At 43.2% G+C, this 24,568-nt stretch overlaps 1 protein-coding gene across 3 annotated transcripts; it reads left to right on the plus strand.

Moving 5' to 3' along the window:
- Positions 1 to 195: 195 nt before the first annotated feature.
- On the plus strand, positions 196 to 24,466 carry tsc2 (TSC complex subunit 2). Of its 3 annotated transcripts, XM_086121105.1 has the most exons (42): positions 196 to 357; positions 1,626 to 1,798; positions 2,771 to 2,857; positions 2,942 to 3,052; positions 3,131 to 3,278; positions 3,427 to 3,544; positions 4,768 to 4,816; positions 5,000 to 5,125; positions 5,227 to 5,300; positions 6,270 to 6,396; positions 6,958 to 7,101; positions 7,293 to 7,430; positions 7,528 to 7,631; positions 7,726 to 7,807; positions 8,030 to 8,185; positions 8,257 to 8,376; positions 8,676 to 8,798; positions 8,874 to 8,980; positions 9,075 to 9,243; positions 9,982 to 10,104; positions 10,193 to 10,327; positions 10,505 to 10,694; positions 10,789 to 10,882; positions 10,960 to 11,062; positions 11,197 to 11,291; positions 12,916 to 13,056; positions 14,714 to 14,875; positions 14,957 to 15,112; positions 15,192 to 15,304; positions 15,705 to 15,947; positions 16,594 to 16,833; positions 17,802 to 17,891; positions 19,716 to 19,873; positions 19,947 to 20,518; positions 21,301 to 21,379; positions 21,476 to 21,562; positions 21,665 to 21,851; positions 21,945 to 22,084; positions 22,872 to 22,950; positions 23,026 to 23,117; positions 23,867 to 23,965; positions 24,053 to 24,466. In XM_086121105.1, exons 2-42 carry the CDS (start codon positions 1,664 to 1,666, stop codon positions 24,218 to 24,220), a joined length of 5,664 nt encoding a protein of 1,887 aa, XP_085977231.1. In that variant the 5' UTR covers positions 196 to 357; positions 1,626 to 1,663; the 3' UTR covers positions 24,221 to 24,466. The 3 variants fall into 3 exon arrangements, 2 of the variants coding, with proteins under 2 accessions (XP_085977231.1, XP_085977230.1); XM_086121104.1 differs by lacking the exons at positions 12,916 to 13,056; positions 17,802 to 17,891; XR_015101921.1 differs by lacking the exons at positions 12,916 to 13,056; positions 17,802 to 17,891; positions 23,867 to 23,965; positions 24,053 to 24,466 and adding an exon at positions 22,186 to 22,364 and having other exon boundaries at positions 23,026 to 23,093.
- Positions 24,467 to 24,568: the final 102 nt, after the last annotated feature.

Genomic DNA, 24,568 nt, shown 5'->3' on the forward strand with positions numbered 1-24,568 from the left:
AAAAAGTAAAAAATAAAATATATTTATTATTATTCAATAAGAAGTGACTATTACATTTTATTAAACATGTTTAGTATTTTAGTAGGCTGAAAATGAAGTATTTCTGAGCAATGTTGTTTCTCAAGTCGTAGACTACATTTCCCAGGGGTAAGCGCGGCAAAAGTGTTGTTTGCCGGAAGTCTCCGTGTCAGACCATCGGTGTGGGCGAGTGGAGGACTGTGCAGTGCTTGCCACACGAAACCCTCCGACGGGGTTTATTTAATTGCAATTCAATGTACAGACCTGGCCAGACCTCCATCAGCTGCACGTAGAGACGAACCTATGACTGAATGACACGTAAAAGGACTCAACTCTAAGGTGAGGGGAGAAGCAGGCGAGCGGGAGGAGGGGGGCGGTGTTTACCAGTCGAGGAATGCTAGCCTCCTGCAGGCAGTGGTAAAGCTAACGGGTCAGTCAGCAGCGCCATGATGCAATTGTCATAATTGAGCCAAGTTTCATGTTTAGTCCTATTGATGTGCATGTCCTCTGGCTGGAGAAGAACATGCACCGACGTCGTTGTTCAATGAAAGCAGAGAAGCTAAATTTCTCTCTGCTCCTCTCTCTGTCAAGTGCACATGACAAACATTGAGATTTATTTCCTAATCGGAACCACATTTTTGTACTGCATGGTATTTTGTTTTACCTATGGTTTATCCTTAGTTTAAGATAAGATAACCTTTATTTGTCCCACACTGGGGAAATTTGCAGTCTACAGCAGCAATTTTGGGGGGGGGGGGGGGTAAAAAAGAAAAAACAAAGTGTTGCATGCACAAAATAAATAAATGTAAAATTAGCCACAACCCACACTGCATTTTAGTTGAACAAAATAAGAGATTGTAATGCAATCTATTATACTCTATTCTCCATATTAAATCTGACTTCGCACATAAATCTATGATGCACACTCACTAAAGGAGATGTTTGATTTTCTTGTGGTGATTACTTTTAGTCATTCAATTAAAATTTAATGGCCATGTGCAAGTGTCTTGCCTTGACTGCACTGGTCAACAAATTTTTACAGTTTTTTAAAAAAAATTGTGATGCATGCAAACTAGTAGAGAACAATTGTTTTGTGCTGATTCATAATCTGCCCTTGTTTTTACTCTAGTACATCAGGTTTTCATAATAAAAATGTAATCACAATAATGTGTAATCTAATGATATTCTTTTTAATTAATTAAGGATCAGGTTCAGCAACAGGTGGAGTTTTTTTTTCCTGAAATGTCATCTCTATGAATTACAATACATGGTAAAATCCATATTGCACAAGGGTTTAAAGGTCAAATTTAAAACCATGAAATGAAAATATCTCAAAAAACCAGTGTGCTCAAAAAAGTAAAGACATTTTTAAAAAATCAGTATCAAAAATACATTTCGGGACACATAAAACCCTAAGATTAAAATTTGCAGTTGACCAGTGTTCGAGTCTTCTCGTTGCTGCCATTTTTTTTGAATGAGGTCTACTTTTTAAAAGAGTGAGTCAGTCTCATTATTTCTTGCCTTGCACTGTGGAAATATGTGCTGCAGAATAGTGACGGCTCAGTACACAAATAACACACCAAATGGGTTTCACTCTCTTTGCACAGCCTTCCATTGTAGCCTGCACACCCTACTTCGCTTAAGGATGAATAAACAACCAAGCAAAGAAAGCTTAAAAGACAAGGTGAAGGGGATATTTGGGCTTGGACCCCCACGTCCTCCTACCAAGCAGAGTGACCACAAACCATCTGAGTTTATCATTACAACTGAAATCATCAAGGTATGTTATAAAGATGGTTGCCCTATTCTCAAGTTCATCATGTCCTCGGGGTTATACGACTTGAGATTTTTTTTTTTTTTTACATCGACACTAATAAGATGAAAGTTGAGTCAACTACCGGTAGTTACTGATAATGCCTTTGATATTTTTTATACAGTACCATCCATCCTTTGTCGGGACCGCTTATCCTCACAGGGGTAGTGAGCGTGCTCAAGCCTATCCCAGCTGTCATCAGGCAGTAGGCGGGGGACACCCTGGGGTACCTTAGTCTGCCGTGAGAGCTCTTAAGGTCTTCCATGGGAAATAGTGAAATTCTACTTAATTGGTCAAAAAATGAAAATTTATAACAAATTATGTGTCGTTGTGCAGCTATATATGCCAGTGACCTATAGTAATGGACTGAAGAAATCATTAATCTCCTATTAGATTAGCACAAAGTATGTAATGTATGTGTGTATCTGCTTATTGTAACATTTTTGTTTGGCGGTGTGCTGTGATATTTTTTAAAAACTTTAAATATGTGCCTTGGCACAAGAAAGGTTGGGAATCGCTGATGTAGACTATAAACACAAGCGCATGGACATGGGCTGGGCTGGCCCCGCTGCTGGGTGATGGCCTTTCTAGGCAGAGGGAAAAAAAGTCCTCTTGCTCAGAATGCTTGGTACCGGGAGAGCCATGCAAATTTTGCACATTTTGCACTCCCTGGCCAAATGGGGAATCCTGCCCTCATTGCATTTCAGTTGGAAGTGCGATTGTTTTGTTTTGGGGGGTTTTTTTTGTAGAAAATTTCACGATGACAGCCTCTTGTCAGATTGCTAGTTGTAGATCACATTAAAGTTTACTTAAGTTTTGAAATTATTTATCTTGGTCTTATTTTTTTGCATCACAAAAACCTGGCATTTGACCAGGGGTGTGTGAACCTTTTTATGTCCACTGTATTTTTGACCTCCCTCTCCCCACTTCTCTTTCCAGGAGCTCCACCCTGAATGCGGCCTCAGTAACCGCATTCGCACAATGAATCATATTTGTGAGCTTGCCAAAACCAAAAGATTTGAAGAGGTGAGTGCTTCCATATTGTGTGGAATGCCTGATGTGAATTTGTTAAAACCTACCATACATTTATACCGGATGTGCGATTCGCAGCATGCGGTGGAGGCAGTGTGGAAATCTGTGGAGGACATGCTGACACAGGAACAGCCTCCCGAGGCCCGGCATGCTGTCCTTCAGCTGCTCAGGGCCATTATCCAGGGACAGGTTGGTTGAGACATACGAGTGCCTTGAAAATGTTAACTGATGTATTTCCTGAGACGTATTCATGTTTCCTTTTGGAAGGGTGAACACCTCGGGGCCCTGAGAGCTTACTTTTTCAAGGTGATCCAAGACTACCAACCATGCAACGAAGATCTTTCCGATAGACTGGAGGTCTTCAAGGCCTTAACTGAAAACGGGAAGGACATCACATACCTTGAGGAGGACATAGGTGAGTTTATAAATGCTTCTATTGGGTCATTATCGGGGTCTTCATCGTACTGTATGTAGTAATCATTGGTGCGCTTAATTCGCAACTTTTTACCTTTTTAGTACAGTTATCATTCAAATACTGTCTCATTTCTTTTTTGTCCTTTCAGCTCGCTTTGTCCTGTTGTGGATGGACATTGGTCTCACCTCTGACTTTCTTCATGTTCTTGTCAATCTGGTGAAATTCAACAGCTGTTACTTGGACCAAAATGTCTCCATCATGGTCCAGTAAGTCACACAGCCAATGCTACTGACCTGCCCTATTCTCTAACCTGCTACAATTTAGATTAGCGGTATCCGATGCAACCTATTCACTTCCGATACGATACCAATATTGCAGCCGAGAGCAGTGGTTGCCAACAACCAGTACCAAGCCAGGGCCCATTTCGTACCGGGCCGCACAGAGACAGACCCGCAGTGTACTGAAGTTCACTTCAGGACATTGAGCCTAATTTTTGGTCTTTTTTTACTTTATTTTTTTAATTATTTTTTTGTTTTTACATTCACACTGCCAGAGAGCAGTCTGGAATGGACTGCTTACCAGTGGCGAATGCTGGTCTGTCAAGGAGGGGACATCATAAAATGTGTCCGTTTATTTATACCTGAATTCTACTCTCCGTTCCTTTTCAAGAAAATTATCTGTGACTCTTTTCCAGGGACTTAACTAGTCCTACAACTACAGCAACTACAATAAAACCCACCAGAAATAAAAGATTAATTCGTCGCTAGTCGTTTTCAACAAAGAGAGTGTTGAACTAAGATGATTAGAAGAAGTCTCCAGTTTAACTTAGAACAGAATGAGAATTGAAAGATGCTCTCACGGGTGCCTACACTAAAAGATTGGTGATTGGCTCATTTTGCTGTCAATCAAAAAGAAATTCAGCCTCAGACAGATCATCCAATCATCATGCAGAAAAGCTGAGCGTCCAGGCCAGCCCATACACGCCACTGTCCATAGACTCCCAGAGACGCTGAGCGTCCGGTGGGCGTGACAAAACCAGCATTTATCCAATGACTCGTCTCGTTTCAATGCATTGGGACAACCTACACTGAACTCTCTTGACGCCCAGTGTCCGCACTGTAGACGCTCAGCGTCCACACTATTTAAAGCACAGTGAAGCTGCTGGAATGAATGAGAAGAGAGTCGCGTCGTAACCAGTAATAAGAAGCTGATTCGGAACAAAAGTTGAGCGCGTTGTAGCGCATATTTAGTCAATAACATGTACACACAATTGTATGTACACACATTTATTTGATCACTTCTTTTTTGACATTTTAGGGGAAGCTGAGCTTCCCTTGCAGTCTTAGAGCAATCGCATCTGCTACTTATATATCGGAGATTTTGGAGACCAATATAAACAGAAATTGTTTTTTGGGCTGATATTGGGCTGATATCCGTTACCGGTGTCAGATCGAGCCACCACTAAATTTAAATGTTTGTTCTTCTGCAGGAAAATCTGTTTTCTCTGCACCAGAACGACGTCGTCGACAGATATTGAGGTTGGTTACTTTGACTTGAGTTGTCCAGAATGTAGCTCAATTTGACCGATTTTGATGCAGGACATGACAATTCGACTTGAATCAAGGCTCACAAGCTTTTATTCGAGTAGTGACATTTTGGGAAAGACAACTTTTGCATGGCCTTTTTGGAATGGAATGATCACAATGTTTTTTGTGTTTCAGGTGGCTCTCCAAGTTCTTGATGCAGTGGTGTGTTACAACTGTCTCCCCTCAGACTCTCTTTGTGTCTTCATTGTCACACTGTGCCATACAGTCAATGTCAAAGAGTTCTGTGAATCCTGCTGGAAGGTAAGTAGAGATGCATATGGAGGCTCCTAATTTAAGGACAAACAATTAACTGCCATATGTTCTTGTTTTTTGTTTGTCACGTGCTGCCCTTGCTTCTCCAGTTGATGAGGAAAGTGCTGGGCACTCACCTTGGCCACAGTGCTATTTACAGAATGTGCCGCATAATGGAAGAAAGGTATTGTGACTCCTCTTTTCCCCTTTCCCAGGAAGACATGCAATTTAGAACTGTGAACCACATTGCAATATTTGTATACTCCCGCTCATACATAATTCAATGTCTACACCAGGGGTGGGCAAACTTTTTGGCTCGGGGGCCGCATTGACTTTTAAAATTTGACAGAAGGGCCAGGTCAGCACGAGCTATGGTACATTAAAAAAAAACTGCATTTGTTGACAGTCCATATCAAACATCAACAGAACAAAAGCATGAAAGTACGGATTAATATACTTTTTTTAAATGACAAAAGTGTTGTTGATGACCTCTTTTAGCCTGTGCATCGCTGCAGATGGGTTGTGATCAGACCAGTAGAAGTAGAGCGATACAGAGGTACTAGGTGGTCGAAAAGATTGCCCCCCCCCCCCGTGTTCTGCAACTTCAAGTCAATGCGCCACCTGGCGGTGAAATGCCTGTCATTACAAGTCCAATTGAAATGAATGCAATCATTCACATCGAACCTTAATTGTGGACCAACCTTCAGCGGGCCGGATTAAAAAGACCAACGGGCCGGATTCGGCCCGCGGGCTGTAGTTTGCCCACCACTGGTCTACACTGTGCAATATCTCTGCAAACTGTAGTATTTGGATAGCTGAATGATTACGTCTTTGCAAATTACCTAAACAATTTTGCATAAAAACTAGTAAATAACATTTTAAAATTGTTCTTATGTTCATTGCTCATGCCACCCGTATTATTTATATGCTATATATATATATATATATATATATATATATGAATGAATGAATAAAAATAAAAAATAAAAAATTCTGTGGGGAAACTACCAAACATGAATTTCATTGCTCAGTGTTACCATGGGGCTTTTGCTGTGCACATTACAAATATGTTGAATCTTGAATGTCTTTTTGTGGTTTGGTATGGTGCCCTCATTTGAGTTTGTGTCCCTCACACTCCTGTCTTGTCCATCAGGGTGTACATGGAAGATGCACCATTATTGAGAGGAGCTGTGTTCTTTGTTGGAATGGCACTATGGGGAGCACACAGGCTGCCTTCACTTAAAAACACCCCCACACTGGTTCTGCCTTCTTTTTACAAGGTAATCAACATATGCGTGTGACATCGCGGCTCTGTTGTGTTCGCATTAGAAGTTGCATTTGTTTTTGTAATGTGAAAGACAACATGAAAAGATCACATTTAGCAAAAAATTAGAATCGGGCATTGGACATTGCGAAAATAGCGTGACTTCTCTTCTTTACCTTTCACTCGATGCAACAAACATTTTGGGTTGTGTGCGTGTGTGTGTTTTGTGTATTTTGTGTTAGTGCGCATCCTATCATCCCAGCACAAAGTAGATATTAGATCAAAAAAGGTTGGGCACCCCTCATCGATATCCATCTGTTCAACTATGCATCTCATTAAGGTGAAGGAACAGTCTAAAAACAGCTTCTCTAGTTTAGTTACACAAGTAAACAATCGTTTCAAATGGTCAAATCTGTCTGTCTGTCAAAGCAGAAGAGACCCCCCTCAAAAAAAAAAAATTGTATCATTGTGTTCCGTTTCAGTGTATGTTTAACACAATATATCAACTTCATTGGAATAGGGTTTGTACATGGAAAATAATAAAGGTGACTGCTATGATTTGTTCTCTTCCACTAAGGCCATGTCGTGTGCCAACGAGGTAGTATCCTATGAAATCGTCCTCTCTATCACCCGTCTGATCAAGAAATACGGCAAGGAGCTGCAAGTTGTTACTTGGGACATTCTACTGGGCATCATAGAGCGGCTTTTGCAGCAGATTCAGGTACATGTGCGCATACATCCGAGGCAGACATGCAAAATGGCCGTTTTACCCAGACTTTGTCCATTATGTTATGTGTTGTGTTTTATTATAGTATTGTATGTTAACTGTTCTGCAAAGCGCTTTGTTACAGCTGCAGCTATTGTGAAAGCGCTATATAAATAAAGATCTATTGTATTGTGTTATCCTGATAGGCTATAGGCAGTCCTGAACTGAAGGCCATCGTCTACGAGCTGTTGACAACAGTAGAAGAGCTTTATGAGCAGAATGGTTACCATGGTTCCACAGAGAAGTTCTTCGCGCTCGTGGAGAAGTGTGCCGACAAAAGACCGGTGTGTCTTGCGCCTTCTTACATACTAATGGCAGCTCTTTTTTTCCCCCAATACTGTAGCATCACTGTCGCTCTTGCTCTTTATGTTTTTGGAAAAGGATGCCTCGGTGCTGACCCTCATCTCATACAGGGCCCAGTCCATTCAGCCCGCCAAAGATGGCTGGATTCAGAGCCTTCACCGACTGATGGAGAAATTCTTCAGGTGGGATGACCACACTGATACTATCATTTGTTCCACTTTATTAAGTCCCACGTGCACCCTCATAAATGTTCCTGGTACATCGTCTCCTTTCAAGAAATGAGAGCCGCAGCGTGATCAGGATCAAAGTGCTTCATATCCTGTCTTTTGTTTTAAGCACCAACCGCCAACTGTATGAGGTATGTATGCTATTTTAATATTGTGTTGCACCAATCTGCACCATTTCACATTTCTGGTGCTCTTAATTTTTGTTTCGCACATGCTGTCACAGATGTGCCATTAGACTGTAATTAGTTAAGGAATTAATTGTAAAAAGAGCGTTGCAAATGAATGAACATGATTAAATACATTGTTGTAATTAACTCTAATTAAATTAGAAATTCATAATTTTCTCTTTTTAGGATGAGTTGATAGAAATGGTAGTGATCCCTCAGCTTAGTGGAATCGCTGACGACCGAGACCTGGCCGTACGAAAACAAGCGACCCAGCTTTTGGTGGACTTGGCTGAGGGCTGTAACACTCACCACTTCACTAGCCTGTTGGACATTATTGAGCGGGTACGAGCACATTAAACAATACATCTTAACCAATCATCCGTATCAAGTATCTTCTGATTACTGCATTCTAGGTTGCCAGCCGACCTCTGGTGTGTTCAGGCCCTGTGGATGTTTCGGAGAGGGAGCACGCGACAGAGTCTCCAATGGAGGACGTCAAGACTGCGATATTGGGACTACTTGAGATTCTGCAGGTAGATGAATAGTTATCACTCCTAGAAGTAGGGTATTATATTTTAAATTACTCAATGTAGATTATGGAAGCCACTGGTTAAAATGAAAGGAATATATTTTTAAAAAATAGTTGGACAGATCAACTTACCAAAAACTAAATGCAAGCTGCAAATACGTTATTTAAATTACGTTTTATTGTTATTTGTCATACACTACAGAAAACATGATACCAGTTTCTTGATTGAATGCATATTTAATGTATTTTATTTTTTTTTTGCTTATTAGATTAAGAATGGTATAAATTGTTTTCCATCTCTAGAGCAAACTTTACAGTCTACCAGCCACCCACGCCACTCGTGTTTATGAAATGCTTATCAGCCACCTGCACCTCCACTACAAGAACAAGTACTGTTCTGCAATTGCGTCAAGTATCAGACTGCAGGTAAAGTGCAACTTCATTGACGTTTGATTTCATTTCTGGCCAGGTCTTGATTTCAAAACGCCCGCTTGTCTTTAGGTCTTTGACTTCTTCTTGATGATGCGAGCAGACTCTCTCCATCGCGTTGGTGTTCCCAACAAAGATGGTGCCATGAGGTTCAGCCCTTATTGCTACTGTGATATAGGGTCAGTGCACTCACACACACACACACACACACACACACACACACACACACACACACACTGATTTATGTCATGTTCGTGTCTTTCAATGATTCAGAGAGCCAGAAAAAAGAGCAAATGAGAAGAAGCCTCCAGGTCCAACGTCCCCCCCTGCCAGCGGCACTCCTCCTTCCACAGCTCCTCCTCTTCCTGTCACTGCACCGATACGCTTTGCCTACCTGCCCTACTCACCTGCTTTCAGTGTTCTCCTGCAGTGCCTCAAGATGGTACACGATTATCCATCCATCCATTCACCCATCCATCCATTTTCTTCCACTTATCTGAGGTCGGGTCGTTGGGTTAGAAGCTTAATAGGGAAGCCCAGAGTTCCCTCTCTCCAGCCACTTCGTCCGAGCTCCTCTGGGGGGGGGGGGGGGATCTTGAGCCGTTCCCAGGCCTGCCAGGAGACTTAGTTCCTCCAGCATGTCCTGGGTCGTACCCGGGACCTCCTCCTCCTCATGGTGGGACATGCAGCTGCAAGTCCAATGACATGACCACAAAGTCAGTCATCAAACTGCAGTCTCGGGGGGTCCAGGTGCCAAGTGCATATATGGACACCCTCATGTTTGAACATAGTGTTCGTTATGGACAATCTGTTTAGAACAAAAGTCCAGCTGTGTTTTGAGGCGAGCCGTCATGTACCAGCTCCGGCTCTTTCCCCGCCAGAGATGTAACATTCCATGTCCTGAGAACCAGCTTCTGTAGCCAGGGATCGGACCGCCAAGGTTCCTGCCTTTGTTTGTCTCCCAGCTCACTGCAATGCATACGGTCTTTTCTCCACACCCTTAACATTAGCCACAGACACTGCTCCCTCTCAGCTGCGCGCGTGGGCAATCGAGCACTGCTCCGACCTTCTCGGCACACATGGTGGCACTAGCGTGCACCACACGCACACACACACACAAATTACATTTCTATACTTTAAAGTGAGCATTTATGAATAAAGGTTTGTTTTAATTGTGCAGGAAACAGATTGGAAGGTGGTGAAATTGGTCTTGGAGAAGTTGCCGTGGACGCTGCAGTACAAAGTTCTGCTGCTAACATCACCTTGCAGCTTAGATCACCTTTGTTCTACACTCTGCTGCATGGTAGTACATTCCCAGTCAAACCATTCTTATCAACCGTCAAAGCCACCTTCACTGTGACACAACTCAGGATTGCTTCTTCTGCACGTAGGTGACAGACCGGCTGATTTCAGAACGTTTGAAGAAGACCCCGGAGGGATTTTCAAGAACAGATGTTCAGCTGGCAGTGGTTCCCGTCTTAACAGCAATCACCTCCTACCACACCTACCTGGAGCAATCAAGACAAGTACAAATCCGTCTTTTGAAACAGTCTTTGACCGCTAAACACAGGTTACGCGAAACCTTTCAGCTCTTTTTTTTTTTCCTATTAATCACCCACACATACGGAACAACTCCTATTTCCACAGAGTTAAACAGTTCCAGACGATCAGCTGCAATGGCATTTCTGTTGTCTCTTTTACAGAGGGAGTTGGTCCAGTGTCTTGAGACGGGCCTCATTTACCGCTGCGCCAAGCAATGTGTAGTGGCTCTCACAATGTGCACGGTGGAGATGCCTGACATCATGATCAAGCTGCTACCCGCTCTTATTGTCAAGCTCACCCACATCTCTGCAACAGTTGCCATGGCATCCCCAATGCTTGAGTTCCTTTCAAGTGAGTACCACAAACACCAATGTTAGAAGCTCACGGTCAGTTATGAAGCAGCCCAATTAAAGGGTTTGGCTGGTGTCTTGTTTCTGTTCCATAGCTCTGGTGCGCCTACCTCACCTTTACGCCAACTTTGTAGCTGAACAATATGTTAGCGTGTTTGCGATCTCGCTACCCTACACTAACCCGTCCAAGTAAGTGCTCACAAAGACAAAAACATTCTCAGCTCCCCAAAACACTCTGACATGCTACTTTTTACCATTTCTGTCAGGTTCAACCAGTACATCGTATCTCTCGCCCACCATGTGATTGCTATGTGGTTTATCCGCTGCAGACTTGCCTTCCGTAAAGATTTTGTTCAGTATATCACAAAGGTGTGTGATTTGGTCTCCTTAAATTAGTCAGGTCAACAAATTTCACAAAATCTTTTAATCATAGATTGAAGTAAACTGGTCGAAATATTTTTTTTGCGCTGAATTGCAGCATTGCTTTACGTTTCTTCTCCCAGGGTTTGCGTTCCAATGCCCTGCTGCCATTCGATGATGGCCACGAGCAGAGTTCTTTTCGTGCCCGAAGCACAAGCCTCAATGAAAGACCCAAAAGGTAAAGAATACATACCGACACATTTGCTAGTGGGGCCGTAACTCAGGAGCAAGAAGCACCATGCGCTGTTGTGCAAAAAAGTTGGGGTTTGCCAAGGTAACAAGAGTATTGGGTTTTGCAATGAGGAGCCTCAGTTGATCATTAATATCTTTTCAATAGGTTTGTTTTACACTTTTGAATTTGTGCACAGTGGGTGGACAAGATGACACAGATATGGGTGACAAAATATTTATCATTTGATGAGGTACAGGCCTGCAGTGTCAAATTCCATCAGACTATATTATGCAGGCGTTTTTCTTGTCTTGTCCATTCACCTGTGTTCTATAAAAGTACATACTTGGTTGTCATGTTGAAAGATAAAAAGAATTTCCCTACCTCTACTTTGACATCATGTCATGTCATGATTTTGCATGCACACAATGAGAAATCCAGGGTATTTCTCATACAGGGAGATAATGAAGCTTTTTTGAGCAGGGAGCCATCTAGTGCGTGTCTTTCCCCCTTTTTCAGACTGCGTGCGTGCGTGTGTACAAAGATTATTTTCACAATTCAAATGCATTTAAAAAATCCATACCTCCACAAACCAAGTAGAGATCTGCTACTGCAGGGAACCTCAATACACTATAAAATCACTCTTACTGTTGTCTTTGGTCTGCTCATGGCTTATTGTGAGATGTGTGATATGTGAAGTCTTCATATCACCAATATTTCATTTATAATTGACCACAAACTTAATTAAATAGACCGATAGATTCTCTCTCAAGTCTGACAGTCCAACCTAACCTTTGTGAGAAGTGATTATGTGAATGCTGACGCCGCTAATGCTAGTCTGCTTACTTTACGTAATTTCGAGTGTGTATTAATTGAAAATGGAGGTCTCTCAATCCACAACAATCATCTTGCGATGGCTTCTGTCTGTGGTGTTCAGAATTCAGATCAGCCAGATTCTGTTTTCTTGTGCTTAAGCTCCCTTCTCGTTCGTCTTTCTTCTGACCAGATGTTTGTCTTCATTGTGCAAAATAATTTATTTTGTTACTCTCCTGGATTCCATTTTTATTTTATTTCCAAATAAGCATTTTTACCCTCCACAGTAGTCTGTTTTTCCTTTTAATTATCTTTTTTATCAGTTAAGTTCTCCGCTTTTCTGTAACCTGATTCATAATGTTCAACTGCTGTTAATTTTCTCCCTGTTTTGTTTTGTTTTTCTTTCAATTTTTCATTTGGCACCTCCCCTGCCTCCTGCGATTGGGCGCTGTGTTGCGGTTGTGGTTTTTGGGGGTGGTCGTGTCATCCTGGATTCCTTCCACATATCCCCCACCCCTCTACCCCTCCTCCTCCTGTGACCTCTACCCTTTGACATTGTGGCCTTGCGCTCCGTAAACCGCCCGTCCCTCTCCCTTCCCGGTGTGTGGTGTGTGCTGCTCGGTCACATGCTCATGTTGCTATGGCGTTTGGGGGATGGTTCCTACGGCCTCCTGATATACCATCACACACCACACGCCCCATCACCCCTAAACCACCACCACCTTGACGTTGACTCACCCCCTTACCACCCACCGCCACTATAACCTCCACCCATGCCTATTACCATCGACCCTTCGCCGTGGTATCCATCACCGCCCAGTCTTCGGGCGGCAAAAGTGGCGAAGGCGGCAGCGGTGGTAGCCAATAGCAGCAGCTCTCCAGTTAAAGAGTTGAGGGACCTGTCAGCCATGGATGCTTTCCGATCCCGCAGCATCAGTGTCTCCGATCATGCGGTCCGCAGGTTAGACAGTCCTCTGGGTAACCAAACTGAAGTACAACAGCTACCAATCGTTTGATTGTCTCCTCCATGGGATGGTTGATGGGGTGTTTGGTCATTGTCATTCTGATGGGTGGGCATTCATTGCCAGTGACACCTGCATGCCAGAAAGTGTGCCAAACATTTGTCTGTTGTGTGCTGCGATCATACACTTGCTGTTGTAGATTTTTTTTTTTTTTTTTTTTTTTTTGCATGCCGCAGTGTTTACAGAAGACACTGGAAAGCATCTTGAAACATGTGGATGTTTTTCTGGTTGATTTTGTGCCAACACTCATGTTTTTATATCATTAGAATTTTTTTTTTACTTGGTCGTTTGGCTTGGTTTGAACTTGGTTGGCTTTTTAACAAATAAATGGGAGAGGACAAAAGCATGCGAATCCAAAGTAATGTGATCTTAAACTCTCTGGACTAGCAAATGCATTCTCCAATGCTCCTTTTTCCTGATGGGTCACTTGATCAGTGATGGGGAAAGCAGCAACAAAATCATTGTCCTTTGTTTGCTCGACGCGTTGGTTGTCCTTTTGCATCACTCACCTCACAAAGACGCACAATGCTGCTTTGACCCTGGCAATCTCCTTGAGTGGGATTTTGGGACTAGCTGGGCTGAATGTGATACGGTTTGGGGACAAACTGTAGCAATTCCAACCTCAACACAGAGTCGCACTTGCACACGTTTCGGCCTTTCTATTCTTCATGCCTTCTATGCTGAGCTTTTCGTTGTTGACCAGCTTCTGTGTGCCTCATATATTTTCTACATTGCAGTTGTCAGATACACAGCTCTCCCACACTTCAGCGTGTCATGTCATTCCTGCTCAACAAGTGGCAGAAATACCTTTCTAATTACTGTAAACGACTGTAATTTCAAAGCATAACACCATCCATGATTGGAGCCGCTTTTCCTCAAGAGGATCGCGGGTGTCCTGTAGCCGTAAAACAGAATTGATTTGAAGTACACAACTGCAATGTAATTATTTTAACCTACTTCCTCTGATCTGATGAATGGCTTCAAATATGTCATTTTAACACCTGCGCAACAAGTTGATACATGACGGCACTCATTTCACAGTCATTTGGAATTTGAGTAGCTGTTGAAAAGGGAAATGTAAGAATTAAGCAGAGCCAAAGGTAAGTGTATATTGTTTAAACAATTTAGGTGGTTTTGTTTTCAGACATTTCTAACACTTTTGCATGACTCTATTCCAAAATCAACTCTTAATCCCACAAATTGAATCACTGAAACCATTTGACATTTTACAAAACAATCTGACTTTGAAGTACTCGTGTTTGACTGTTTTTGACCAAACTCCCGTATAAACGTGATTCAACATGAACAGTATTCAATATCACGCCTCTTATCCAGTTTGCTTAACTAAAAGGCAAGAGCTAATGTGCTATTGTGGCCTGCACGAAACCGTCACTTTAAGCATGCGTCTGTTTGTTTAGTGCTTTTGTTGGTGATTGTACATGCATGCTAGTGCTGTATAGCCATAATGCACCTAATACTTGCATATCTCTGTTTGGATAGACAACATATTGAATTAAAGTCTGATGTCATGTGTCGTTTACTGATTGCATTTCTGCTTTGCTCTTGTTCCTCTGCCTTGTTGTTTGTGTCCTGTAGGATGCAAACCTCCACCACCACCTGCAGTCTGGGATCCGCTGATGAAAATGCAGTAACTCTGGCAGATGAGGGGCTGAAAACAGTCCACTTGGAACTCACTGAAACATGTCTGGACATGATGGCACGATATGTCTTTTCCAATTTCTCAGCATTGCCCAAAAGGTAAGTGAGGACTTTGATTTATTTCTGGGTGGTTTTGTGCCACTTGTATTCCATAATTTGCACATTTGATTTTCCTCCTAGATCTCCAATCGCAGAGTTCCTCTTTGCCGGAGGTCGCAGTATGACTTGGCTGGTGGGCAATAAGCTGGTGACCATCACGACCAGCGGAGGGGTTCGCACTCAAGCACTGCTGGGCCTGGACGTGGCTGATCGACTGGGAGGAGGGGAAATGACCAGGTCCTTCACTTGGTCACTATTATCGATCATCACGGTGTAGCTTTGTGTTGTTTTACCGTCTTTCTTTGTGACCCAGCAGATCTGATCCATCATTACACACCAGAATAACGAAAGAGGCACCAGCCAAACTCGAGTCCCAATCGAATCGGCAGCAAAGCAGAGCCACGCGCATACGGGTCCGCTCCATGTCAGGTAATATTGAAGCTTCATTCAAAGTTTTGGGATTAGAGAGAATGTATTTCTTTAGTACCCATGTGTACTCTCAGTCACCCAGGTCATGGTAATTTGCAAAGATTGTTGGAGATATTTCATCTTTAATCCAAAATAGCTGCTGCAGTTCTATTTTTTAAGTGTGGAGTCTCCTTCTATTGATATCTCGGAAGGTTTGTGAGGTCATCACAATCGAGTTATTATTGTCTTGGTGAACGACCGTCTCCTTCTACCCGAATTAGACGTCGTCATCTTCCTTCATTTTGAGATGCAAACGGCTTGCCGATCGGGGATGATTTTATGAGTGGTACACAATGTTGTTTTGGATGCAGACATATTAATAGCAAAGGCCCCATTCTGCCTGTCCCTGTTTATGTATCAGGTGGTCACGCTCTTCGTTCTGGTCCTGCCCAAAGTCTCAGCCCTCTTGTGTCACCTTCTGAGGGGGAGTTGGCTGCTCAGCTGTCACCCTCTTCTGCTCCCACACTGGATGATCTCAGTCCTCCCTCCTCCACTTCTGCCACTGCGTCGGCCCCCCCACCACTTAAGGACAATCACCGCCTGGCTGAGTTTGTCCCCATGCTCACGCAGGGCTGGGCAGAGATCCTCATTCGAAGACCATCTGGTATGTAAGAAAGTCACACTCAGGCTGTATGGTCGGAAATTGTTTATGTGAAACCTTGAGAGCAAACCAATTGAGAGCAACCCAACACTGAGCGATGCGACCAAAAGCTGGCTCATTTTTTTTAAGCACAGCGGCCCCCAACCTAAAAGTTTTCGGGAAGCAAGTAGAACATTTAGGTCGGACCACCGTAATTTAATGTATTAAGTAAATATTCTCTTCCATTCACTTTTACTGTATTACTGATGAATGGGCTGAATTGTGGAGCAGAAGTTGATCAGCAACAAAAAAATATGAAAGATAATACACCTTTATAATGTAAATTTTATTATAATGACCAGATTTTTCCCACAAAATAATGCCTTCATTACAACGAATCATAGGAAGCTAACTGCCACGGCGGTGTTGCTTATGAACAAAATGAACGGTGTGGGATTTCCCTCTGTTGCTGAGCAGCGCTACTAATCGACTCGTACATTGTGCTACTTCCAGAAGCACGGCATGGTTTTGATAACATTGGTCTGAAAACATGTCTGATTAACGGAAGCAAATCTCGCTGTCTGCGAAGGCTGAAATTGTCTCTCACTTTCAAAATGAATCTCCCAGACGATTTGTGTGTCTGCTTCCGTCTGTCTTCCTTGCTAACCAGGTAACACAAGCTGGTTAATGTGTCTGGAGAACCCGCCCAGTCCCTTCTCCTCCGAGCTGGGCAACATGCCCCTGCAGGAGCTCTCGACTGTCCTGATGGCGATGGAAGGTGTGAAGGAACCTCCTCCTCAGACTGCCAGTGCTCCAGCTAGCACAGCGACTCCTGCGCCGGCTGAGCCCTCTAGCCAAACGCACAGCAATGCTGGAGGGAAGCCTCACCTGATCCAGCGCTCAAACACAGGTGAGTGTGAGACGTATATGGAGAGAACACGAGGATCAGCAAAAATGTCAGCATTACTGTCATTGATGCATTCACATCAGAATTGTACCAGCACATGCAAATTATGTCATTTATTTTGATGCCGATATAAACAATAGAGCATGTCTGTCTCATTATATTATTTGCTTTCTCATTGATTCAATCTCAGCTGGACTGCTGTGTTTGTCTTTGAGAACCTTTCGATTGTCGTGCGAAACGTCTTGTAGGGGCTGCCGGTCACTGCCCGATGCTTTGAAACTCCACTGCACTCTCCCGCATTGTGTTGGGGTTCTGCCACAAGATTTCAAGAGTGGCTGAGTCTTGGACACTGGTTTTGCGGTGATTCAAAATATGAATCACAATTTTCTCTCTCTCTCTCCCTCCATATATATATGTATATATATATATATATATATGGAGGTATATATATATATATATATATATATACACACACACACACACACACACATACATAATAAAAGTTCAACCAAAACAAAAATCTGACATTCTGAGGGTTGCCAGCCACTTCTGCCCGTCACTCCGCATAATCCTGACCTTGGTCATAATGACTTAATCTGGTAGGAGTTGATTTACCGTAATTGTGTTGTTCTGTACAAAATGCTGACATGCTGTATGTATACTGGAAGAAAAGTTTGTAACTTGTCAAAATCTTTAAAAAATGTTGGATCTCAATTTTACTTCAAGTGGGCCAGCAGGATATACCTGGCCATCGTCTTTCTTAGTGATGCCGTTTTTGTTGTTGTGTGTGTGTGTGCGTTTCGAATGCGGACTTCTTTATTTGCCATCATCTGCACTTTTTCTCCACTTTACAGAGATTTTCCCTTCCTTTTGAGATTATTTCCCTCATTCTGACGACTTTGTTTGCCATGTTTGTGTGTCATGACCGCTGTACTGGTTTGTGATTGACTTTTGTGGCATCCTGCCTGCAGTGAGCGGCTCTCTCTGGTTTCTGGGTCAGGGCTGCGCACCCCTAGGCCCTCAAGCCCCTATCAGGTTGTACAGGAGCATTTCCTGGGCAGGTACCGTCCCCCCATGTGTGCCCCCCCTCCCCTCCATTCCACACACACGCACACCACTCTCGAGAAATTTCCCGTTATAGTCCATTTCTTTTGTCAGTAACTGCAAAATACAACAGAGTAGGAGTTCTGTAAGAGAAAAAGGGCCTATTTTTACTGTCCTGCAGATGATGATGATGAGATCTTTAACAATTGTTTGAAGACTCATAGACAATACTGATTCTGAAATACAACAAATTCTTCCTCCTACCTGTGGTAAATTAAGATATTCATGGGTTTTAAAGTGAAATATCACATATTTGATAGGGAGTACATATTTCTTTGCATGTCGCGCTTCACAGGTAGCCTACTTTTCCCAAGCAGAGTTAAACGATTTCTTCTGCTGAACAGTATTAACTGTTTTATTTGCTTATTCAACTCGAGAATGTGAATACATGTATATTTATTGAGATTGTACGGTCACAGACAACTCAGTGATGCAAAGGACGGCTCCATAGTTGCGCTCGTGGGGCAACAGATGATTTCCGATTCGCCCTCAGACATCTCATCATTACCAGGGGGAGGACAGACGGAACTTCAATCACTCATTTTTTTTTCCTGTCGTCTTCTATGATTGATTTTTCTTTGCTAACCCTCTGAGTCAGAAATCTCCCCCTTTACCACATGAGGGTGTCAACAGGAAAGCCCAGACCTCATTTGACTTAAATACGCTTTTGTTGTGAAGCTGTGCGGCAGCCATGAAGACAGTCCTATTCAAAGATGCAGTACAGGCTAGGGGGCCAGGTCATTAGTGTCAGACAAGTGAATGCCTTGGTCTTCTCCTCTTTAAATCTTGACAGAGTTTCATTTGGAGCTGTGGGACAGCAGGGTCTGGTCTGGGCTGCTGTTACACTGTGTTTGGGTTGAATAGCAAAGAAACCAACCAATAGATGCATGCACCTTTAATAGGATTGGGCGGTATCTGTTTTGTCCTGATGTGACTTTATGCTATGTGACAAAAGACTCATTTATTTATTTGTTTTTTTAAAGCACGACCAACTGCATTAACGCTTCATACAAGCAGTTCCATTGCTCTGTAGCAGGGGTGCCCCACCTTTTTTGACCAAAGATCAAATTTTCAAGCAAACCAACCTTCCGCGATCGACCGCTACCGCACACGCTTGCTATGATGAGCAACAGCCACAACGGCAAGTAACATGAATGAGATAGCAGCAATTGTTGCAAAAATACTCCTCACAGAAATAGAAAGTAATGTTCTAAAACAAACAAATATCCATCAATGTAGACAGACCACTATGGTGGGGTATCCTGGGTCATTTTCAGAAACACTAATCACCGTATTACAAGCCCTTGTGCTGAAGAAATGAATTTGAAACTCATTTTGTTTATTATTTCTTCATGACGAATTCAAATTCAAAGTGAAGTGAGTCGGATGAATTCGATTTCACTTTGCGTTACCGACTTTGCGTCCTCTCCCTATGAAGAATCGACGATATGGTAATATCATCGTCGATCTCACATGGAGGATACATCCATACCGCCCAAGCCTAGCGATTGAAAGTAAATGAAATCAATTTCTGTGATTGACAGATGCTGCCTGTTTCTTTTTATCGATCAGTGCTGATTAGTATTTTGATTGATCTACACTGTCGTTCATTTGCATGTGTTGCGCGTGTGTCTGTCAGTGATGTCTGCGAGATGTAAAATTGCTTACTCACAGCTATGGTGATTGATGTTGAGACTAACACAGGTTGTTTTTGAGGGGGAGTTGTTTTATTGGCCTGTTGTGTGGCGCTCACAAATGTTTGCCATTGTGTCCTGCTGCAGACTCGGCAGTGGTGCCGGAAGAAGGCGCAGGCGTGACAGCTGCACACACCCCAACCGACTGGCTAGAAAGCGAGGAATTCGAACCTATGCCGTCTGATCCCATCTTCATTTCTGCTGATAAATTTTCAAAAGCTCCACTGGCCGGAACACTTAGTAGGGTCAGTATGAAAAAGATAAAAGTGCAAGGTATGATTTTAAATAATGAAAGCTTCCTTACCCTTTGTCCCGCAGTCCTCCTCCACCTCTAGTCAAGAGGATGAAAAGTCCACTTTGGAGGAAGTGAGTGAGGGGGCCATCCCCATTGATCAGCCAACTCAGGGGCTCTCCACCCCTGGCAGCCAGGAACTCCTCTTCCAGGGCACCAACCAATCCCAGGGTCATGGACTCAATAAGTCCAGCTCCTCACCGGAACTTCAGACCTTATCAGAAGCCTTCTCCAAAGTGACTCTGGAGTCAGAGACCGCACTAGGAGATGCAGCCCAGAACAGAGGGCCTTCCGAAGCCAAGGCCCAGCCGCCCGCTGAGCGGGAGAGTGCAGGCGGAGACCTCAATGGACTCACAACACAGACGCAAATGGTGGAAGGCTCCTCCTCATCAGGGCCTCCTCAAAGAATGAAGTTGGAGTTTCCACCAAGTGGAGCGCATCCGGGACCCATATCCCCCAGCGGGGGTCACAGACCACGAGGGCACACCATCTCGGTATCGGCGCCTTCTTCCAGGAGAGAGAGGAGGACTGAGAGAGATTCATACCACAGTCGACCTGGACCCAGCAACACTGAGAAGACGTCTGGGCTGTGCCCGAGGTACTGTGCTGAGACAATTGCCACGAGGCTGCAGAAGTGAGCAACAGGAGGCACAGGTCATTGATCACCAATCCAAATTCAGCCATGTTCTGGCACGTGTATGGTTTGCGCATTGAACAAAACTAATATTTGGCAAATCATAAAATAAGACACGGTGTTTGTTTGTTTTTTCTTCTTTCTTCTTTCTACCCACATTCTTGCTGCTGGAGGCTGTAAATTTCCCCAGTGTGGGACAAATAAAGGATATCTTAAAACACATCCTTTTACTAACCGGCAGGCACACAACAAACGACTCTACTGGAAATATATTCCCTATGTTGAGTTTGTGACAGCTAAAGATGAACATTTTAACGTTTATTTACTGTCAACAAAGGGTCATCTATCTCGCTATCTCTCTATCAATCTATTTTTCTATCTACACACACATACCACTTACTGTATGTTCACTTTTAATATAACAATTATTTATGTTGAGTCAAAAAGGCTGCCTTTATTTCATTTCAAATAAAAACGCTATCCCTACGCATTACAGTTAACAGTGCACTTCCAATGAAGTATGTGCAAAACCAGTTGCCATTTTTATGTTACGCGGAGGTGTCAGCGTCTGATGAAATTAACTTATAATCTACTCTAGTTCATTTTAAAATTAATTGGTTACTTTGTCAGGGTCATTGTGGCAACACTGCTTGTCACAATAAATTGTAGTCCGGGAATGAAAGCGTTCATGGATGTGACTGTTCAGGTTTTGTGACCTCCACTTTTTATCTCATCCATTATTTCAGCTTTGTGTTCCTCCAGCTGTACCACTCGCCTTTCTTTGGGAATGAATCCAACAAGCCGTTGCTGCTGCCCAAAACCCAAGTTAGTGTCCCTCGTTGGACCCGCTAACTCCACAACGTGGCGTATTTTGGAAGGTGTAATGCAAAGTTGTCATCAATGTTTTCTTTTTGTGTAAAGGTAATTGACCGTGCTGTGAAGGTTCTGGACCAGATGCCTCCTTATGACACTCATAAGATTGGAGTGATCTTCGTTGGAGCGGGTCAGGTGAGGATATTTTTAGGATATTTAGTGTGCTTTGTCAATGTTTTCTCTCTCCCCCCAACATTTATTTACTATCAATGGCCAACATGACGTCTTCTGTTGAAGGTTAACAATGAGGTAGCCATCCTTTCAAACGAGTATGGTTCAAACCGCTATGCCGCCTTCCTGACGGGGCTCGGGAAATTAATCCACTTGAAAGACTGCGACCCCGACCAGATCTTCCTGGGCGGGCTTGATCAATATGGAGATGATGGCGAGTTCACGTACTGCTGGCATGATGACATCATGCAAGGTGTGGAATGGGAATGCTGCACTGTATCATATTTAGGGTTTTTTTTGCCTCGTGTGTACACTACTAATAACGTGTGTGTGTGTGTGTGTGTAGCTATCTTCCATATCGCGACACTGATGCCAAACAGGGAGAGCGACAAGGGCTGCTGCAATAAGAAGCGCCACATTGGCAATGATTTTGTCATGGTGGTTTACAACGATTCTGGCGAGGAGTACAAACTGGGCACTATAAAGGTACACACACACATGCGCAAGCTACGTTTCTATCAAGTGGTACTGTTTGGTTCTGTTAGCCATCGCAGAGCTTTGACCAGAAATAATTATTGTTTTTGTAGCCAAGCAGCAGTAAATTGGTACCTTGGCAGACAGTATGCCGCCATTCAAGTGAAGCGGAGAAATGTGAGCAACGAGAGCCACTGTTGCGAATGCAATGTCAGCTATTTATCGAACAAGACAAAAGTGAGAGTACTCCGAGGGAGCACTAAAGTCACATATTCAACACACAAATACTACAGTATGTACAATAGTTACCCCTAGGGGGCCATTTTTCTTTCAATTCTTATTTTTATTTTACAACGGGGGTAGTCATTTTAACGTGACAGTTTTTGAACAGTTCTTTGCTCACCAATGGACAGCAAAATGTCTCAAGACTCAAGTCTACTGCTACCGTATTACAGCAGGGGGCGCAAAAACTGGAACCATTAGGTGTTTAAATAGTGGCTTTTGGGGGACTCAAGGACGCTTTGGTACATTGATTGACACAGTGAATGTCGACGTGGCTGTTTTTGTTGCTACCTTAACAAGGCAACTCAATTCAAGTGGTGACTGTGGCCCTGAGCTAAATTTCATTGCCTGCCTCAAGGGCACGTTGGTAGTAGTCAAGATGAAGACTATAAACAAAATCATAGAACAAATACTTACTTTGGCATTACCGTAATGAAGTGAGCCAAACCGAACCATGCTGCTTGATGAACGTTTCAGGAGTACACGCTTTGTCTTCACCATGTCCCCCCTCTGTTAGGGTCAGTTTAACTTTGTGGAGGTGATCATAAAACCACTGGATTATAAATGTAACCTCGTTTCCCTGCAGTGCCGTAAAGGTGAGCTGAACACTTTGTCACCTAGTCTCTTTCACCTTCGTGTTGCTTTGATGCCTCATTTTTGTTGTCTTTTAGACCTGGAGGGCTTAGTCGATACGTCTGTGGCAAAAATAGTCTCTGACAGCAACCTCCCGCTATTGGTCAGACAGATGGCTCTGCATGCCAACGTAAGTCAGCGTTGTACTGGTCATTAGTGAATGGAACATGAAGCTTCAAATTTGTTTCATGAACCAGTTGTTTTTGTTTTTTTACTTCTCTAGATGGCGTTGTTGGTTTAAATAAAGTAGGTTGAAGCAATGGCAAGTCATTGTGCTTTTAGCCCAATGTTGAAGAGAGTGCCATGTAGAGGAGTCAAATACAGGAACTCTGGCTCATGAAGCAAATTTAAAGTTTCATTTTCCCCATCACTACTGGTCATACGTCAAGCCTGTTCGAGCTTTTAAACGATATATTTTATATCCAGCTTACTACTATTGCTAGTCACTCTTTGTCCTTAGGAGTATGACAATTTAGAGCATTCGTAGAGACGTTTACTCTACTAATGCTTGTAACATTTTTCCCCACTACTGACCTTTAAGAAGTTATTCAATATCCAGCATAAGGTAGATGTACTTTGTTCTCACAAGTAAGACGTTGGACTCTTTGCACATAGCGCCATGACGTTTACTCTCTTCTGGTATGCTGAACGATGACAGTCGCGTATTCATAATTAATATTACTAGTTGTTCTACCATTATGCCGAAGTGTCATAATGTACCGGTAGTATAAAAAAAATTACTTGTCAGACGTAGTTTTTTTTCCTACTTGAGCACTGAATTGTCTTACTGCTGAGGACAGAGCGTACTAGTATCGTATACAGTTTCTTAAATGGCTTGCCATACTATACTGTACATAATGTTTGCCATGTTCTGCGTAGATGGCCTCCTTGGTGCATCAGTACAGAGCTAACCCTTCAGACGCGTATGCCTCCAAGTGGCTGGCAAGGTTACGGCACATCAAGAGGATCAGGACAAGGGTAGGAAGACTACACGCGCGTAATTCCAACGAAGAGACTTAACGTCCATGAGACGTCTGTAATGATTTCTCCCTTCCGCTTTCTCAGGCTAATGAAGACATTCAGTCCCGATCGACTACCGGCATCTCGCTGACGCAGGGACATGCTCAGCAGAACAAGCCTTTTCAGCAGAGCACCGCAGCCGCAAACCCCGAGAGCTCAGGCCAGCGTAAAAGGCTTGTTTCAACGGTCGATGACTTCACTGATTTTGTGTGATGACGCACGCACCCAGCGTCGAGGTGAGGTGAACTGAGTTTCATCTCATGCATGGGGTAGATTTAGCATAGACTTGGACTGAAACTGATTGGGACCCCGTGAGCTTCACAATCAAAACTTATTTTCTGAGCTTTGAAGTGGTGAACCTAGAAAATTCTGCATATTTTTTCAAAAATGTGAACTTACTGACATTCTGCGCTTACGCTGGATGCAGACTTTTGAGTGCATTAAAATATCTGAAATGCCTTTAGTTGAATTATTAGCGAGTCCTTTTTTTGAAACACCCTGACGCGCTGATGGATTGACGGTGGGAGCCGGGCCAGATGATGAGTGTTGGTGAGAAGATGG

This window comes from Hippocampus guttulatus, chromosome 9 (genome assembly GCF_054856545.1).
Source record: "Hippocampus guttulatus isolate MCC_2025c chromosome 9, RoL_Hgut_1.0, whole genome shotgun sequence".
NCBI lineage: Eukaryota > Metazoa > Chordata > Actinopteri > Syngnathiformes > Syngnathidae > Hippocampus > Hippocampus guttulatus.

Excerpts from the sequence above, each read along its gene's own strand:
- tsc2 (XM_086121105.1), top strand. The coding sequence starts at position 1,664 with ATGAATAAACAACCAAGCAAAGAAAGCTTAAAAGACAAGGTGAAGGGG. Across the intron at positions 5,126-5,226 it reads TCTGTGAATCCTGCTGGAAG|TTGATGAGGAAAGTGCTGGG; the intron begins GTAAGTAGAGAT and ends TTGCTTCTCCAG. Across the intron at positions 21,380-21,475 it reads TGCTGCTGCCCAAAACCCAA|GTAATTGACCGTGCTGTGAA; the intron begins GTTAGTGTCCCT and ends TTTTGTGTAAAG.